General features: G+C 43.8%; 1 protein-coding gene across 1 annotated transcript in view; it reads right to left on the minus strand.

The window, feature by feature from the left end:
• The window catches only part of LOC141106057 (ATP-dependent translocase ABCB1-like), a 115,889-nt gene that overhangs the window by 50,433 nt on the left and 50,618 nt on the right, over positions 1 to 14,838 (minus strand). Inside the window, exons 8-10 of the mRNA XM_073596437.1 lie at positions 12,221 to 12,392; positions 9,774 to 9,898; positions 7,699 to 7,876 (exon numbers count right to left, since the gene is read on the minus strand). Of these exons, the coding sequence (XP_073452538.1) occupies positions 7,699 to 7,876; positions 9,774 to 9,898; positions 12,221 to 12,392 (475 nt within the window). The remainder of the gene's footprint in view (positions 1 to 7,698; positions 7,877 to 9,773; positions 9,899 to 12,220; positions 12,393 to 14,838) is intronic.

Raw genomic sequence — 14,838 nt, forward strand, 5'->3', positions numbered from 1 at the left:
GCGAATCACTATCGCTCACTTCTGCAAGTGATTCTATTTCACTATCGCTGTTTTCTAGCTGGTCTAAAACCACTTTTGACGTAAAGGGATACTTTTTGGTTGTCATGGACAATCTCAAGTTTCCAGGCAGAAAGAACAGTATATATAATATAAAACTGCATGCAGCGCACTGGACAAAGCACTAGGGACAAAAGGGATGTGAAATGACTTAATACAGTAATGTAATCTTGTGTCATGTATTTTTCACTATTTTGAATTTGCCACCGGGCTCTGCCCCATGCATCGCGACGCTCGCAGGGAACTGAGCCTGGCACAGTAATACACCGGGCAGAGGACACAGCCCGCGGACACAGCAGGAGGACATCGCAGGATCCTGGGGAGAAGACAGGTAACTTTGCCTGGATACTGCGATGCAATCCTGAGTGTGGCTCGGGGTTACCGCTTTTGGTAATAAAAATTCACTCCGAGCCACACTTGAGATTACCGCCAGGGAGGTTAATGATGATCCCATGCTATAAGCCTATTGTTTGCAGAACAAAACCAGATATTAAAACTATACTGGTTTGGAGCAAGGAGTCAAATTCACTCCTACAGGAGTGCTTTGAATCAACCAATTAAAATGTATATGGACAGGATGCAGACTTAGGGCCCTTTCACACTGCTGCGACTTAAAAGTCCCACGATTTTACAAGGATTTTGACGCAATTTTTGCGGGCACGATTTTGACGTGATTTTGATGCGATTTCAGGGAATGCCTGTGTAAACTTCAGGTCTATGAACCTCAACTCGCACTAAAGTCAGACCAAAGTAGTACAGGGACTACTTTGAAGTCAGCACGACTTGAAGTCGCACATATATGAATGGTTATCATTGGAAATCACAGGGAACGACTTGTCATATGACTTTGCAGTCCCAAGTCACAGGACAAGTCGCACAAGTGTGAAAGGGGTCTTAGCGGAATACGTTTGATGTGTTCTAGCTTATATTCACTTTTGTATGGAGATGTTCCTGGTGACAAAAACTATTAATATATTCCCAAACCAAAAGCCTTGGTTGGGTGGTAATGTCAGGGCTCAGCTTAGAGCAAGAGATGTGGCCTTTAGATCAGGCGACCCTGGAAAGGCATTAAGGAGGCTAAGCGTAGATATAAAAAGCGCATTGAATCTTATTTTGAAAATCAAAATTCTTGTAGCATGTGGAAGGGGACCATCACTGACTACAAACCCCTGCCACAGGCCAGTGACAACGACACTTCCCTCCCAGATGCACTCAACCACTTTTATGCACAGTTTGAGATGCAGAACCAAAAACACCTTCACAAAAACTACCCATATCCCGAAACAACTGGGCGCTCTGCTTTTCTCCAGCTAATGTAAGGAAGACTGTGTTCAGGATAAACCGAGGCTACTGGCCCTGATGACATACCTGAACGTGTACTGAGAGACTGTGCTGTACAGCTGACAGATGTCCTTACAGATATCTTTAACATTTCTCTGAGCCAGGCGGTTGTCCCTACGTGTCTTAAATCCCCCACCATAATTCCAGTGCCAAAGAAGACACCTGTGTCCTGTTTGAATGACTATCGTCCCTTAACACTAACTCCAATAATGATGAAGTGCTTTGAAAGGTTAGTCATGCATCACATTAATCACATTAAGTCCAGTCTTCCAAACACACTGGACCCATACCAGTTTGCATACCATCCATACCATCCAAACTGTTCCACGGACGATGCAGTATCCTCTAGCCTCCACTTGGCCCTTACCCACTTAGAACAGAAAGACCCTTATATTAGAATGCTATTCATTGACTTTAGCTAAGCATTTAATACAATAATTCCTCAACAACTTATCACTAAATTGAATTCGCTGGGCCTCAACCTGCCCCTCTGTAATTGGATCCTGGACTTTTTAACCGGAAGACCTCAGTCAGTCCATGTTGGCTGCAGCACCACCACACTGAGCACAGGTGCCCCGCAGGGGCAGCCCGCTGCTCTTCACACTGCTGACCCACGACTGTACTGCCAAGTTCAGCGCCAACTAGGGTTGCACCGATATGAGCATCGGTGCCGATACCAAGTGTTTGCCTGAGTACTTGTATTCTCATGAGCATTTCATGATGCCTAATCTGATACCTTTGCATTAAGGAGGTGGCCGCGCTCGCTGCCGGAAGTCAGTGGGCAGGGAGGGCGGAGAGCGAGTCCTGGCAGCAGTGGAGACCGAGTCCTGGCAGTAGCGGAAGGTAAGCTGGCCAGGGCAGGGGTGTGGGTCTCAGCCGCATGTGCCGCCCGTCAGAATTGGTGACCCGGGCCGTCAAAATAGTTAACGGTAGTGATGGCCCGTGTCTCCTTCAGTGATTCAACATCGCAACACTCATCTAGGTACACCCTGCACTTGGCCTCAGTCAGCCTGCAGTCACAAGGTGGCAGTGGATATCTTGTTACCCCCAGCCCATATAGTTCACTAACTATATGGGCTGGGTGTAACAAGATGTCCGCTGCTGCCTTCTGTCTAGGCTTATTGAGGCCGAGTGCACGGTGTACCTAGATTCGCAGGCTCTTGTATACTCTTTATCTTTATACATAATACATTTCATGCCAGGATGCCAGCAATTGCCAATGCAATCAGTGCTGCATTTCAGTGCAACTGCCTGCCCACCAGTTCCACCTATCATTGCCCATAAGTGCCACCTATCAATGCCCATTAGTGCCACGGCCCGGCTGCAGAGACGCTACGGCCCGTAGTGGGCCGCTGGCCCATGGGTTGAGGACCCCTGCATTAAGGTGAAAAAACACGTGATAATACGAGCCTCTCAAAACATTTCATGGTGATAGGAGTTAAGGCAACCAGGCGATAATCATTTAAGCATGCCCGTCAAGCATCACCGCTCTTCCGCCCTCACAGCGTGCGGAATGTCGGAGGTGCGGAGGGGAGCAGAGAGATGACATCATCTCTCACTGCCCGCCTCACATCTCCGTTCTCCTTCCATTACTCAAGAACAACCACTGAACCAGTGCCACCAGTGCAGTGACAATCCACATCTGTTAGCACTGGCAGGTGACGTGGCAAGTGGCATTCCTCATCTGGTGGCACTGGCAGATGGTGTGGCAAGTGGCATTCCTTATCTGGTGGCACAGGCAGGTGACGTGGCAAGTGGCATTCCACATCTGATGGCACTGGCAGGTGACGTAGCAAGTGGCATTTCTCATCTGGTGGCAGGCAACGTGGCAAGTGACACACTTATGGCTCCCACTGATTCTGCATTATGGCGAATTGAACTATTTCATTTTATATTAAAATGTAATATAAGAAATAATGCGCTTCAATCATTCTGACACCATACCAACCATGGTGCTGTGATGATTGAAGCGCCAACAGTAGAACACCAGCTATTGCCCCGATAAAATTGCCTGCGAAAAATCACTTACCCCCTGCATGTGCATACACCCCCCCCTCGCCACGCCTTGGCACAATTTTATTCCACGCAGCAGGTCCCTGGTGCCAAAAAGGTTGGGGACCACTGCCTTAATGCATTCTATGCATGAAGGTGAAAAAACACCTGGCAGTGACCGGCCCTCTAGCCCCCCCCCCCGTTTTACTTACCTGATCCCCGTATTTCCCTGTCTCCACAGGGTCCCGACTCTTGACTTGATAGATAGCAGCGCAGCCATTGGCTCCCGCTGCTGTCATACAAATCCAATGACTCGGGCGCCGGGGACAAGTCCAAAATTTGTGTCTATCTACGCAAATGCTGGACTCAGGAGTGAGCCCACAAGGTAACCCCCCAGGAAGAGCGCTTCTCTTAGGGGGTTATCTGATGCGGGGAGGAGCCGCGAGAGCCGCCGGGGGACCCCAAAATGAGCTGCACAGTGGAGATAAGTATGATATGTTTGTTTTTTAAAAAAATTAAAAATGAGCCTTTACAAATCACTTTAAGGCAAGCATTCCTTTTGATCTGGATGAGTATCAGTTTGCCTATCATGCAAATAGATGCACAGATGATGCAATTGCTATTGCATTACATGCTGCCTTGACACATCTTGAGCACTCAAACAAATATGTTAGGATGTTATTCATTGATTTTAGCTCAGCATTTAACACAGTAGTCACTGACAAATAAGTGAAAAAGGTAAAAGCTTTGGGCCTATGACCATTGCTGCACCCATGGATTATGGATTTCCTAACAAACAGGCCACAAATCGTGAGAATAGGAGATCAGGTGTCTAACACTATTATTTTGAATACAGGGGTACCACAGGGATGTGTGTTAAGTCCGGCCCTGTTTACATTGTTTACACATGACTGTACTCCCATACATGCATCTAACACTATAGTGAAGTTTGCTGATGACACCACCTTAGTGGGACTCATATGAGATAATGATGAGACAGCTTATAGGCAGGAAATTCAACATTTGGTTGAGTGGTGTAGAGAAAATGATTTAATATTCAATACTGCAAAAACTAAAGAAATAAATAGTGGATTATAGGAGATCAAGAAAGATCAAGCATTGCCCGGTATAAACCGTATTTATCGGCGTATAACACGCACTTTTTTCCCCTTAAAATCAGGGGAAAATCGCAGGTGCGTGTTATACGCCGATCCCCTGTGATCCTGAGCTTCAAAATCGCCGACCGCGATTTGAAAATGGCGCCGCCGGCGCCGAAATACACAGCGCCGGTCCTCGGCTCTTCTCGGCCACTTTCGGCTTCACTCGAGAGCCGCCCGAACCTAGCCGAGTTCAGATAGCTCCGCTCACAGTCACGCCCATCCCGGGTGGGACTACGAGTGGAGCCAAAAGTGAACGAGAGCCGCCGAGAAGAGCCGAGGACTGGCTCTGTGTATTTCGGCGCCGGCGGCGCCATTTTCAAATCGCGGTCGGCGATCTTGAAGCTCAGGATCGCAGGGGATCACAGGATTTTCAAACTGCGAGCTGCAAGGCTGCACTGGGGCAAGGCTGCACTGGGATAAGGCTGCAATGGACACTGGGGAAGGCTGCACTGACAAGGCTGCACTGACAAGGCTGCACTGACATGGCTGCACTGACATGGCTGCACTGGGGCAAGGCTGCACTGAGAAGGCTGCAATGATGGGCATTTAAATGTAAGTTTTTTTCCCTTAAACTTCCCTCCTAAAAGTTTTTTTTTCCTTAAAATTCCCTCCTAAACTTGGGGTGCGTGTTATACGCCGATAAATAGGGTATATATAGTTGGTGAGGAGGTGGAAAGGGCGGCCACTATTTTTGGGAGCATATTAGAAGGGAGTTGTCATGGTCACAAAATACTTCTAGCGAAAAAAGTGCAGCAGAGACTGTTTTTCCTTCGGAGACTGAAGCAGGCTGGATTGCCCTTAAGGCTTCTGGTCAATTTCTATCATTGTACCATTGAGGCTGCATTCACACCTGAGCGTTTTCAGCTCGTAAAACACCTGAAAAAATGCCTGAAAAAAAAAACGCCCAACAAGCAAAATCCCATTCATTTCAATGGCACATGTTCACATCTGAGCGTTTTGTCACCTGAAGCAAAATGCCTGAAAAACGCCCTAAGCTCAAAAAAGAACATGAGCTTCTTCGGAGCAAATTACAGGCGTTTTTCTTTCACATTGGTGACATGAACAAAATCGCGGCAAAAACGTGGTGAATTTGCTGTAAAAATCGCAAAACGCTCAGGTGTGAATGCAGCCTTAGAGTATTCTCCACTGCGCTGTAGTTTGGTATGCCAGCTGCAGGGCGGAGGATAAGAAGTGCCTGTCTCGTGTGGTAAAAACAGCACAGCGAATCATAGGAACAGAGCTACTGAACACAACATATGCCAGCCAATTAAAAAAGTGTGCAAAAGCTATTAGTATTGATCCAACCCACCCTGGTTACAGTGTGTTTGTCCCATTGCCATCAGGGAAACAATATAGGACACTTAAAATACACACTAATCGTTCAAAATATAGTTTTTTCCCTAGGGCTGTATTGTCCATAACCCCATCAGGTACAGTGTTAGGAATTTTATGTGGCAATTACATTTTTTTAAATAAGATTTTGTTATATTTAACCACCTCAATACAGGGCTGTACACCTTCCTGCCCAGACCAATTTTCAGCACTGTCACATTTTGAATGACAATTGCGCAGTCATGCAACGCTGTACCCAAACAACATTTTTATCATTTCTTTCCCACAAAAAGAGCTTTCTTTTTGTTGGTGTTTGATCTCCTCTGGGGTTTTTATTTTTTGCGCTACAAATAAAAAAAAAAAACAAAGTTTTTCTTTGTTTTACAAAACTTTGTAAATAAGTACCGGTAAGTTTTCTCCGTCACTGATGGGCACTGTTGAGGCTGCACTGACAGGCACTGATGTGGCAGTACTGATTTGCACTGATGAGGTGGCACTTATATGCAGCACTGATAGGCACTGATAGGCAGCACTGATTGGCACTTATAAATTGCACTGATGGGCACTGATAGGTGGTTCTGGAGGGCACGTATAGGCGGCACTGATGGGCACGTATAGGCAGCACTGATCAGAGGCGCTGGCAAGCATCACTGATGGGCATTCCTAATGAGCAATGATTGCCATCCCTGGTGGGCTTACCTGGTGGTCATGGGTGGGCATCCTCGGGGGGGGCTGCACTTATAATCAATCAGTGCAGACCCCCCGCCTGTCAGGAGAGCAGCCAATCGGCTCTCCTCTATTTGCTTCTGTCAGCGCGAGTAGAGGAAAAGCCGATACACAGCTTTTCCTGTTCACACTGTGATCAGCTATGATTGGACACAGCTGCTCATGTGGTAAAGAGCCTCCATCAGAGGCTCTTTACCTAGATCGGAGATGGGGTGTGTCAGACTGACACACCACTGATCACCACAGGCGTGCAATCGTGGCTTATCCTGCTGGACTTATAAGATGCCCAGTCAGGATAACAACCACTTCCCAGCTGTCATTCTGCTATAGGCTGGGTGGGAAGTGGTTAAATAGATATAATAGAATCTATCTAGGGCCATCAAGTGTTTAAATGTGTGCCTAAGAATGTGTAATGTGTGTATTATGTGCTGCTTTTACTAACAGATCTCTGTTTCTTATCCCTGCTTTGCGAGAGATCATTCCCTCTGTACAGAGCCCTGTGTTGATTGTCAACACAGGACTCTGGGTTGTGATTGGACACAGAGATCAGCGGACCTCAGCCTTGAATATCTGGCCAGGACTTGCTGACAGACTCCCGTTGTGTACAATCCTAAACCGGTTACACTTGACAATCACGCAGAGTAACGTGCAAAGGATCTCAATAGGTAATGGTTTGGTTCAGATGATTTGCCCTAAGTTTAGCTAAACATGCAAGCACATGCATACACTGTTATACTACCTCTTAAATGCCCATCAACACCTGCTTTGACCCCCTGACTTTTCTTGTTTATCTTGAGGTATTCCAGCTATGTCCTCCTAAGGTAGCCATGACAAAGGCAACTAAACTCGCATCACATTGCCTACTGTATTCTCTATTATGTCAAAGAAAAATGTAAATGGAGACTTTGGAGGTAGAGACACTTTGATAAAGGCCATGGTAGATGGGACCAGTTCAAAAGATCACATTACAGGAGTTCCTGAAAGGTAATACATTGTTCAGAGATTCGGCAAAACCACATGTACCAAAGTTAGCAATATCAATTTTTGTTGGATTAATTTTTCATAGTAGCAAACAGGTAAACAAACTTACAATTAACACTTTTCCAATGGTGTATGTGTGAGGTTCATCTACTGTTAATTTGGTTCCATACCAGAAACCTAGAGCGTAAGCTCCGAAAATGATACACTGAGTAATCCCCATGGATATATTTGTTGTAACAGACTTTTTAATGCCAATTTTTTTTGCCTCATGCAAGTTGTCATTATACCTGCAAGAGAGAAATGATTGTTAGTTTATAGGGGTTTATTAATATAAATTCTGAAAGAATTTTTAATAATTGGAATCCTGAACTTCACATATAAACTAAAATGTCATGTTTGGGTGGATTGACCTTTAAAAAAATTTTCTAACAGGCGAATACCTAATTTTGTTTTAGTGTATAAGGAAAAAGATAAAACCTCTGTCAGGTTTTTATTGCTGTCCCTACAGGAGAGATGTTCCTTTAGTTTTAAGTACCTGGACACACTGGGGGTTAATTTATTAAAACTGGAGAGTGCAAAATCTGGTGCAGCTGTGCATGGTAGCCAATCAGCTTCCAAATTCAGCTTGTTCAGTTAAAGTGTTACTAAACCCACAACCGTAAAATCAGTCTGTATATGCAGTAGTGCATGCTTGTTATACTCACTGGGGAGCCTAAGGGGTTAATCCTCCGCAATGTGTAAAAAGGCTGTTTGATCCTGTCTTCTCTGATCCTCCCCTTCCTTTACTATCCCCAATCCATCTGCTCATAGAGCCTTGGAGGCACTCTCTACATGCTTTGTTTGGTGTGTATTGCTCAAGAGTTTTCTTTTTTTTGGGAGGGTGCATGTGATCAGCACAGGGCCAATCAGCACTGTCCAGACAGAGGGACAGGGGTCCTGCAGCCTCATAGGACAATCAGGGGAGAATGAAAACTCCTCCTACAAGCTTTAAACAGTGCTTGGCTGGACACTGATAGAAGTCACAAGACTGCTATATACTGCTGATGAGAAAAGGTATTTAGCAGTTTATATTTACTAAAATAATTGCATTTCCATGTTCTCTGTACTGTGGGAAACCAGATATAGTGAATGCAGGGTCCTGGGTTTTGTAATACTTTAAACATTGACAAAAAAACAGGAAACAGATTGGTTTCTATGCACAGCTGCAGCAGATGTTGTATTCTCTGGTTTTAGTAAATGAACCCCACTGGACACAACTGTGACAGGAAGTGAGGGGAATGTACCATTAGGGAATACAAACAGCAATAAAAACCTGAAGTAGAAAGAGCCAGAACTCAAACCATTGACCTCAAGGTTTTAATAAAGTCCTTTTGCAATAATAATGTACAATTCTGCAGAAAAAGACATAATACACAATTATTTTGTTTCTGCATACTTTCACATCATCATTGTAAAATGACCTCATTAAACCCCAAGTTCAACGGGTTGAGTGTTGGCTCTAATTTCTGGTGTCCCAACAACTCAAAAGTGGATGGATTTGTTACAAAGCAATGAAAACTTGACAGTGATCCGACTGTCTTCCCACTCTAAAGAAAAACAAAGGTATTTTTATTTCTGTTTGTGTCTCCATTGGATAGATTTCCCCTGATTTCCTGTCCCATAAGAGAGAGATAGGAAACTATTTTAAAACAGATATTACTGCAATGCACCTGCTGTACGTGCTACCATTCATTGTAAATGACACTCCAAAGGACTATACACTAGAGTGCAAAGCACAAAGCAATGCCGTGCACCACAACACACATACCACACATTGTGGTGCACTGCGATACTAGAAAATGTTCGAGTGTATATATATATATATATATATATATATTTTTTTTTTTTTTTTGCAGTATGTTGCCAGCTCATTTAAAAATCAATGGGCTATTTTAATGCAACACACTAGAATGTGTGAAACAAAGCATGTTGATGCACTGCAAGGGATTGCAAAAGTTGGAATAGGACCTAATAGTAGGATGTGACACCTGAGGATACCTGGTATTCAGCAGTGTTACTTTAGTTTGCCTGTCAATATTACAGCCACAGTTTGATTTACAGTATACATCAGTGATATTATAACAAATTTAGAAATAGCCAGTATAGGATTAGAAGTTCTAATAGTGCACTACTGATTGTACGCACTTAGTCAAAGCCTTTTCTTGCCCATTAAAAGCCACGACTGTTCGGATTGCAGTAAGGACCTCCTCTGCTACTGCTCCAGCTTTAGAATAAGATGCCAGTTCTTTTATTGTGAAGATAGTCAGTAGCTATAAAAAGAAAAAAATACATAGTCTTGTTTTATAGAAAATTAAAAGTACATAGATTATCATATTTTATAATAGAAGCTTAAGGATAAAAAACATTTTCTACGAAGGAGTTTTGTGCAGGAGCTTATGAATCTGACAAAAAAGTCAGATAGTATATATACACACACATACACACACACACATACAAAACACATACACAAACTATTATACCTACCAAAGGGTTTGTATTTCTGGAAAGTCAGCCTTGAAATCCAATTGGCTAACAAAAACAAATAAACAGCCTATTCCTTCTCAAAGGTACTAAGACACACTAGAAGCCCACCAAAGCATGACTGCAGTTGAAGGCATCCAATTTGTCCCTGAGCCAATGTCAGCAAGCTAAACAAAAGTGGCAAGCACCCCAAAATGTTAGACCATGCAATTTCGGCTTTGTGTTGGCTAGCTGTTAAGTGTGCTGGGAAAACCTTTGTTGTGTTTGTGCTGTGCAGTACCTTCCATGTGCACTTCACTTTAGGCTGGTTAAATTAGGGTAGTTGCTATATTTGTTCAGATTGCTGGATATGGTGTGTTGACAGCTGCCATTGTGCTTAGCTTGGTTTCTGTTGCACCTGCACCTTTCTGAAGCAATGGTGCTATCTCTAGACATATACCTGCTCTTAATTTATCTATTGCTAAATATGCTCCAACATGGAGACTCTCAAAGATTAGAGTTAGGACTGCACTTCTATATCCACATAAATCTTCAAATGTGTGCAACTAAAAACTCTATTTTAAAAGCAAATTGTTAGATGGTGTAATTTGTTTTTATGCTGCCTGGCTAGCTAGTAAATGTGCTCGTAACTCCTGTTTTGTTTGTGTTGTGCAAATACCTTCCACGGGCATCTTGCTTTAAAACGTAGTTTTAAACTAAGGTGGTTGCCATTTTTGGCCGCATGGTCCTGCACCCCATGAGACCTCTCTGCAAACTTAAAGTGGGATGTCTACGACAGAGGATTGAGGCATGAAGCCGCATTCTTGTAGTCGTTCAACTCCATCTACCCCATATCACAAGCGCCTTAAAAGTCCCGGGGTTATTTACCCCCATTTCCTCTCTTTTTGTTTAAAGGGCGAATACTTACCTGTCCAAGCGTCCCTCACCGGTGCTGGCATCCTCTTCCGAGTGTCGGTCATTAGGTTTCTTCAATGACCATCAGGGAAAGAAGTAACTCTTGCCCAAGTGTAGGAGACAGTTAATCCCGCTCTCACAGACTCGTCGGGCACTGTAAACTGAGCTGTGCACGTCCAGTTTAGTTGATAGCACTGGAGAAGACAGTGAGCAAGCAGGTAGGGGCAATTTATTGCAGAAGAGACATTGCATGCCCCTTCTGCAATAAAAGCCTGCCTACTCACGGTTTCTTATAGTCGAAATTCAGTTTAGATTTAACTGCATTAGTTCGTAGCAGCACATTGATGAGATTATAATTCTTCTCCAGGAGCTCCTAGTGTTAAGCCTAGTACACACCAGTAGTTTTCTTTCATTCAACCCATCAGGGCTGCACAATAAAAAAACTGACCGCTCAGGAGGAGCTGCTGTACTAACTATCCAACGTTAGTACAACGATATCTGTTCTATTGTGACAGGGGGACGCCCCATGCCAGAACACTCTGGACAGGGTTTTTTCAGTCATGTCCCTTTGACAGAAGCCGGCCAAAATGCCCGAGTTATGTCAGACCGACTGTAGCACACACGGGCCAAATGTCAGCCGGTTTCTATTGAACCGGTCAATGCGCCCCGACATTCAGCCTGTGTGTACGGGGCTTTAGACAGCTCTAGACAGTGCAACAAAACAAGCTCCCTGTGTTAGACAAGCAGCACTGGGCAATGCAGCAGAAAAAGTTCCTAGTGTTAGACAGAATTAAGCAATATAGCACAATGAGCTCCTAGTGTGAAGAAATGGCACCAGGCAATGCAGCAAAACAAGATCCCAATGTTAGAATGGGGCAATGTTGCAGAAGGAGTTCCCAGTGTTAGACAATCATATAACAAAATAAGATAACAAAATGCTTTTGCTCAATTTCCCAAAGATGCCTACAGACAATAGAAATTGTTTGCATGTATGTAGAACACCCATTAATGCCTGGGGCTGCCAGTTGTTAAGCATGATTGATTGTACATTCAATATAAGCCTAGTGGTTACCACACCATTGCTTCAAGGGGACACTAGAATATAGAAATGCTCCTTAACCTGACATACACAGGTACTTGACAGAATGTAAATTGGCAAAATCCTCACAGAGCACCGGCTAAACAATCATAGCAAGCACCAAAATGGTTTAACTTACTTTGGACCACAGTGCTGCAGATACACCAAGTAGAGGGCTCACCGACAAGATTACCAGTGTCAGTTTCCAGCCATGTATAAATCCAATGATAATTCCAGTTATAAAAGTTGAAAAGAATTGGAGAAATATAGAAATTTTGTCTCCGAGTCCATCATGTATAGTGTTAATATCACTAAAAAAAAGGAAAAAAAAATATAAAACACTGTACATTCCATTATTACAAAAAATTGCATGGCAGCGAGAGAAAGTAAAATAAGAGGGTGTGGGAGGAAGGTATCACACCTACTGTAATTGAAAGAAATACATTTACAGTGTTTACACTCAAACTATTTCCTGCTTTACGCATGGGGCAGCCTATTAAATGGGCTGCCCTACAAGCGACAAATGTGGTGAAAAAGCTCATGCACCTTTTTGAGCTTTAGGCGTTTTTTTTTTTCTTTAACTGCACATTTTGCCGCGCGTGCAAAATGCACATCTGCTTGTCGAATTTCGGGTGCCATTAACAATAAATGCCACCGCAAGCATGGCATTTTCAGCTTTACACGACTGCACCCAAAATCTTGTGGTTTACGCATTTTCATATACTATAACAGTGTGAATGCAGCTTTAACCCCTTCAGCCCCAGAAGATTTGGCTGCTCAATGACCAGGCCATTTTTTGCGATACGGTACTGCGTCGCTCTAACTGACAATTGCGCAGTCACAAGACGCTATACCCTAACAAAATTGGTGTCCTTTTTTCTCACAAATCGAGCTTTCTTTTGGTGGTATTTGATCATCTCTGCGGTTTTTATTTTTTGCGCTATAAACAAAAAAGTGCGACAATTTTGAAAAAAAAAAAACACAATATTTTGTACTTTTTGCTATAATAAATATCCCCAATTTAAAGGAAAAAAAAAACACACACACACACACTTTTTTCTCAGTTTAGGCTGATATGTATTCTTCTACATATTTTTGGTAATAAGAATAGCAATAAGCGTATATTTATTGGTTTGCGCAAAAGTTATAGCATCTACAAAATATGAGAAAGATTTATGGCATTTTTATTACTTTTTTTTTTTTTTTTTTTTACTAGTAATGGCGGTGATCAACAATTTTTATCTGCGACATTATAGCAGACAGATCGAACACTTTTGACATATTTTTGGGACTATTGACAATTATACAGCGATCAGTGCTATACCGATTACTGTGTAAATGTCACTGGCAGGGAAGGGGTTAACACTAGGGGGCGATCAAGGGGTTAGCTGTGTTCCCTAGTGTGTGTTCTAACTGTAGGGGGATGGGAGTGACTGGAGGAAATGACAGATCGTTGTTCCTAGCTAGTAGGAATACACGATCTGTCTCTCCTCTCAGAACAGGGATTTGTGTGCTTACACATACATGTCCCTGTTCTGGCTCTCGTGCCCGCGACCGCCAGCCACGCACATCGGCACTCCCCGCAGTGCAGCGGGCTCGCTCCTGCTATCCTGCTTAAAGGGACCGACATACAGCTACGACGGTTCACGGGATCCTGCCGACGTGCCTCAGTATAATGACGGCGGCTGGTCGGCAAGTGGTAATGCATAGACGATTCTGTTTTTTTCGTTCAGCCAGCAGGTTGAATAAAAAAAAACGGATTAGATTCCCCTACCCACACATTCGAAGTGGATGGGGGAATCATTGTGTTCTGACAGCAGAGAGATTTCCTTGCCATCAGAATACATGGACTAACGCTGCAGGCTACAGCCAGCGGCTCTGATCAAACAGCTGACATTTATACGACAGGCTGGTTGTACAGAAGTCAATCAGCAGATCAACCTGTACAACCACTGACCACATACATGATTTATGATAATTTGTCTGGTCCCCGCTGAACAGGCCCAACTTCGATAAATGTATATCTGGCTTTAGTGTACCATTTGTTTCAAAAATAAATATTTGTGATTCCTGGAGATTTGACAAACTACATTTTCATTCATAATCTAATTATTGATCAGTTCAGTGCTCAAAAAAAAGGAAAAAAAAAAAAGAAGTTTCTCACTTCACCCCACCAAAAGTGAAGTAATTAGTAGTATTTTTTGAAGAAATATGTTAAGTAATATATGTAGCGCTGGTAGATTTACAATCTACCGCAGGTTAGGTAAACTTAGTAAATTGGGTGTTAGGAAGGTTAAAAGTTCGCCTCTGTTCCAGCTTGGCTGATGTTGTGTGTGTTTCCGTGCTGACCGGTGGGTGTCACTGTTACCATTAGTCAGTGTTGGAAGGGCAACATGTCGAAGTGTATGAGTGCTCCTCTGTCTCGGAGACAAGCTCGGTGGAGGTGGTCCTCCGAGTTGCATTCTGGGAAGAGGGTATTTATGGGACAGACGCCATGTTCTAGAGTCTCTTTTTTTTACAGCCACCTGCTGGCCCTCCTGGCCGACAGGTATGCGTTAAGGAGCTACCTCGTGGTCCTCCGATCGGGAGGCCCACGATGCTGCGGCACAGGGGTGGGTCCAGAGGCTTGTCTGGGGCCTACCACCTCGGCCGAGGAATGGTCCTGAGCTGTTGGTCCTGTGTGACGAAGCTGGACGGCCGAGGAGATCCCAGGGGAGGACCCGTCTTGGAGGGATCACACAGAGTGCTGGTCTATAG

This window comes from Aquarana catesbeiana, linkage group LG08, assembly GCF_042186555.1.
Source record: "Aquarana catesbeiana isolate 2022-GZ linkage group LG08, ASM4218655v1, whole genome shotgun sequence".
In the NCBI taxonomy this organism is placed as follows: domain Eukaryota; kingdom Metazoa; phylum Chordata; class Amphibia; order Anura; family Ranidae; genus Aquarana; species Aquarana catesbeiana.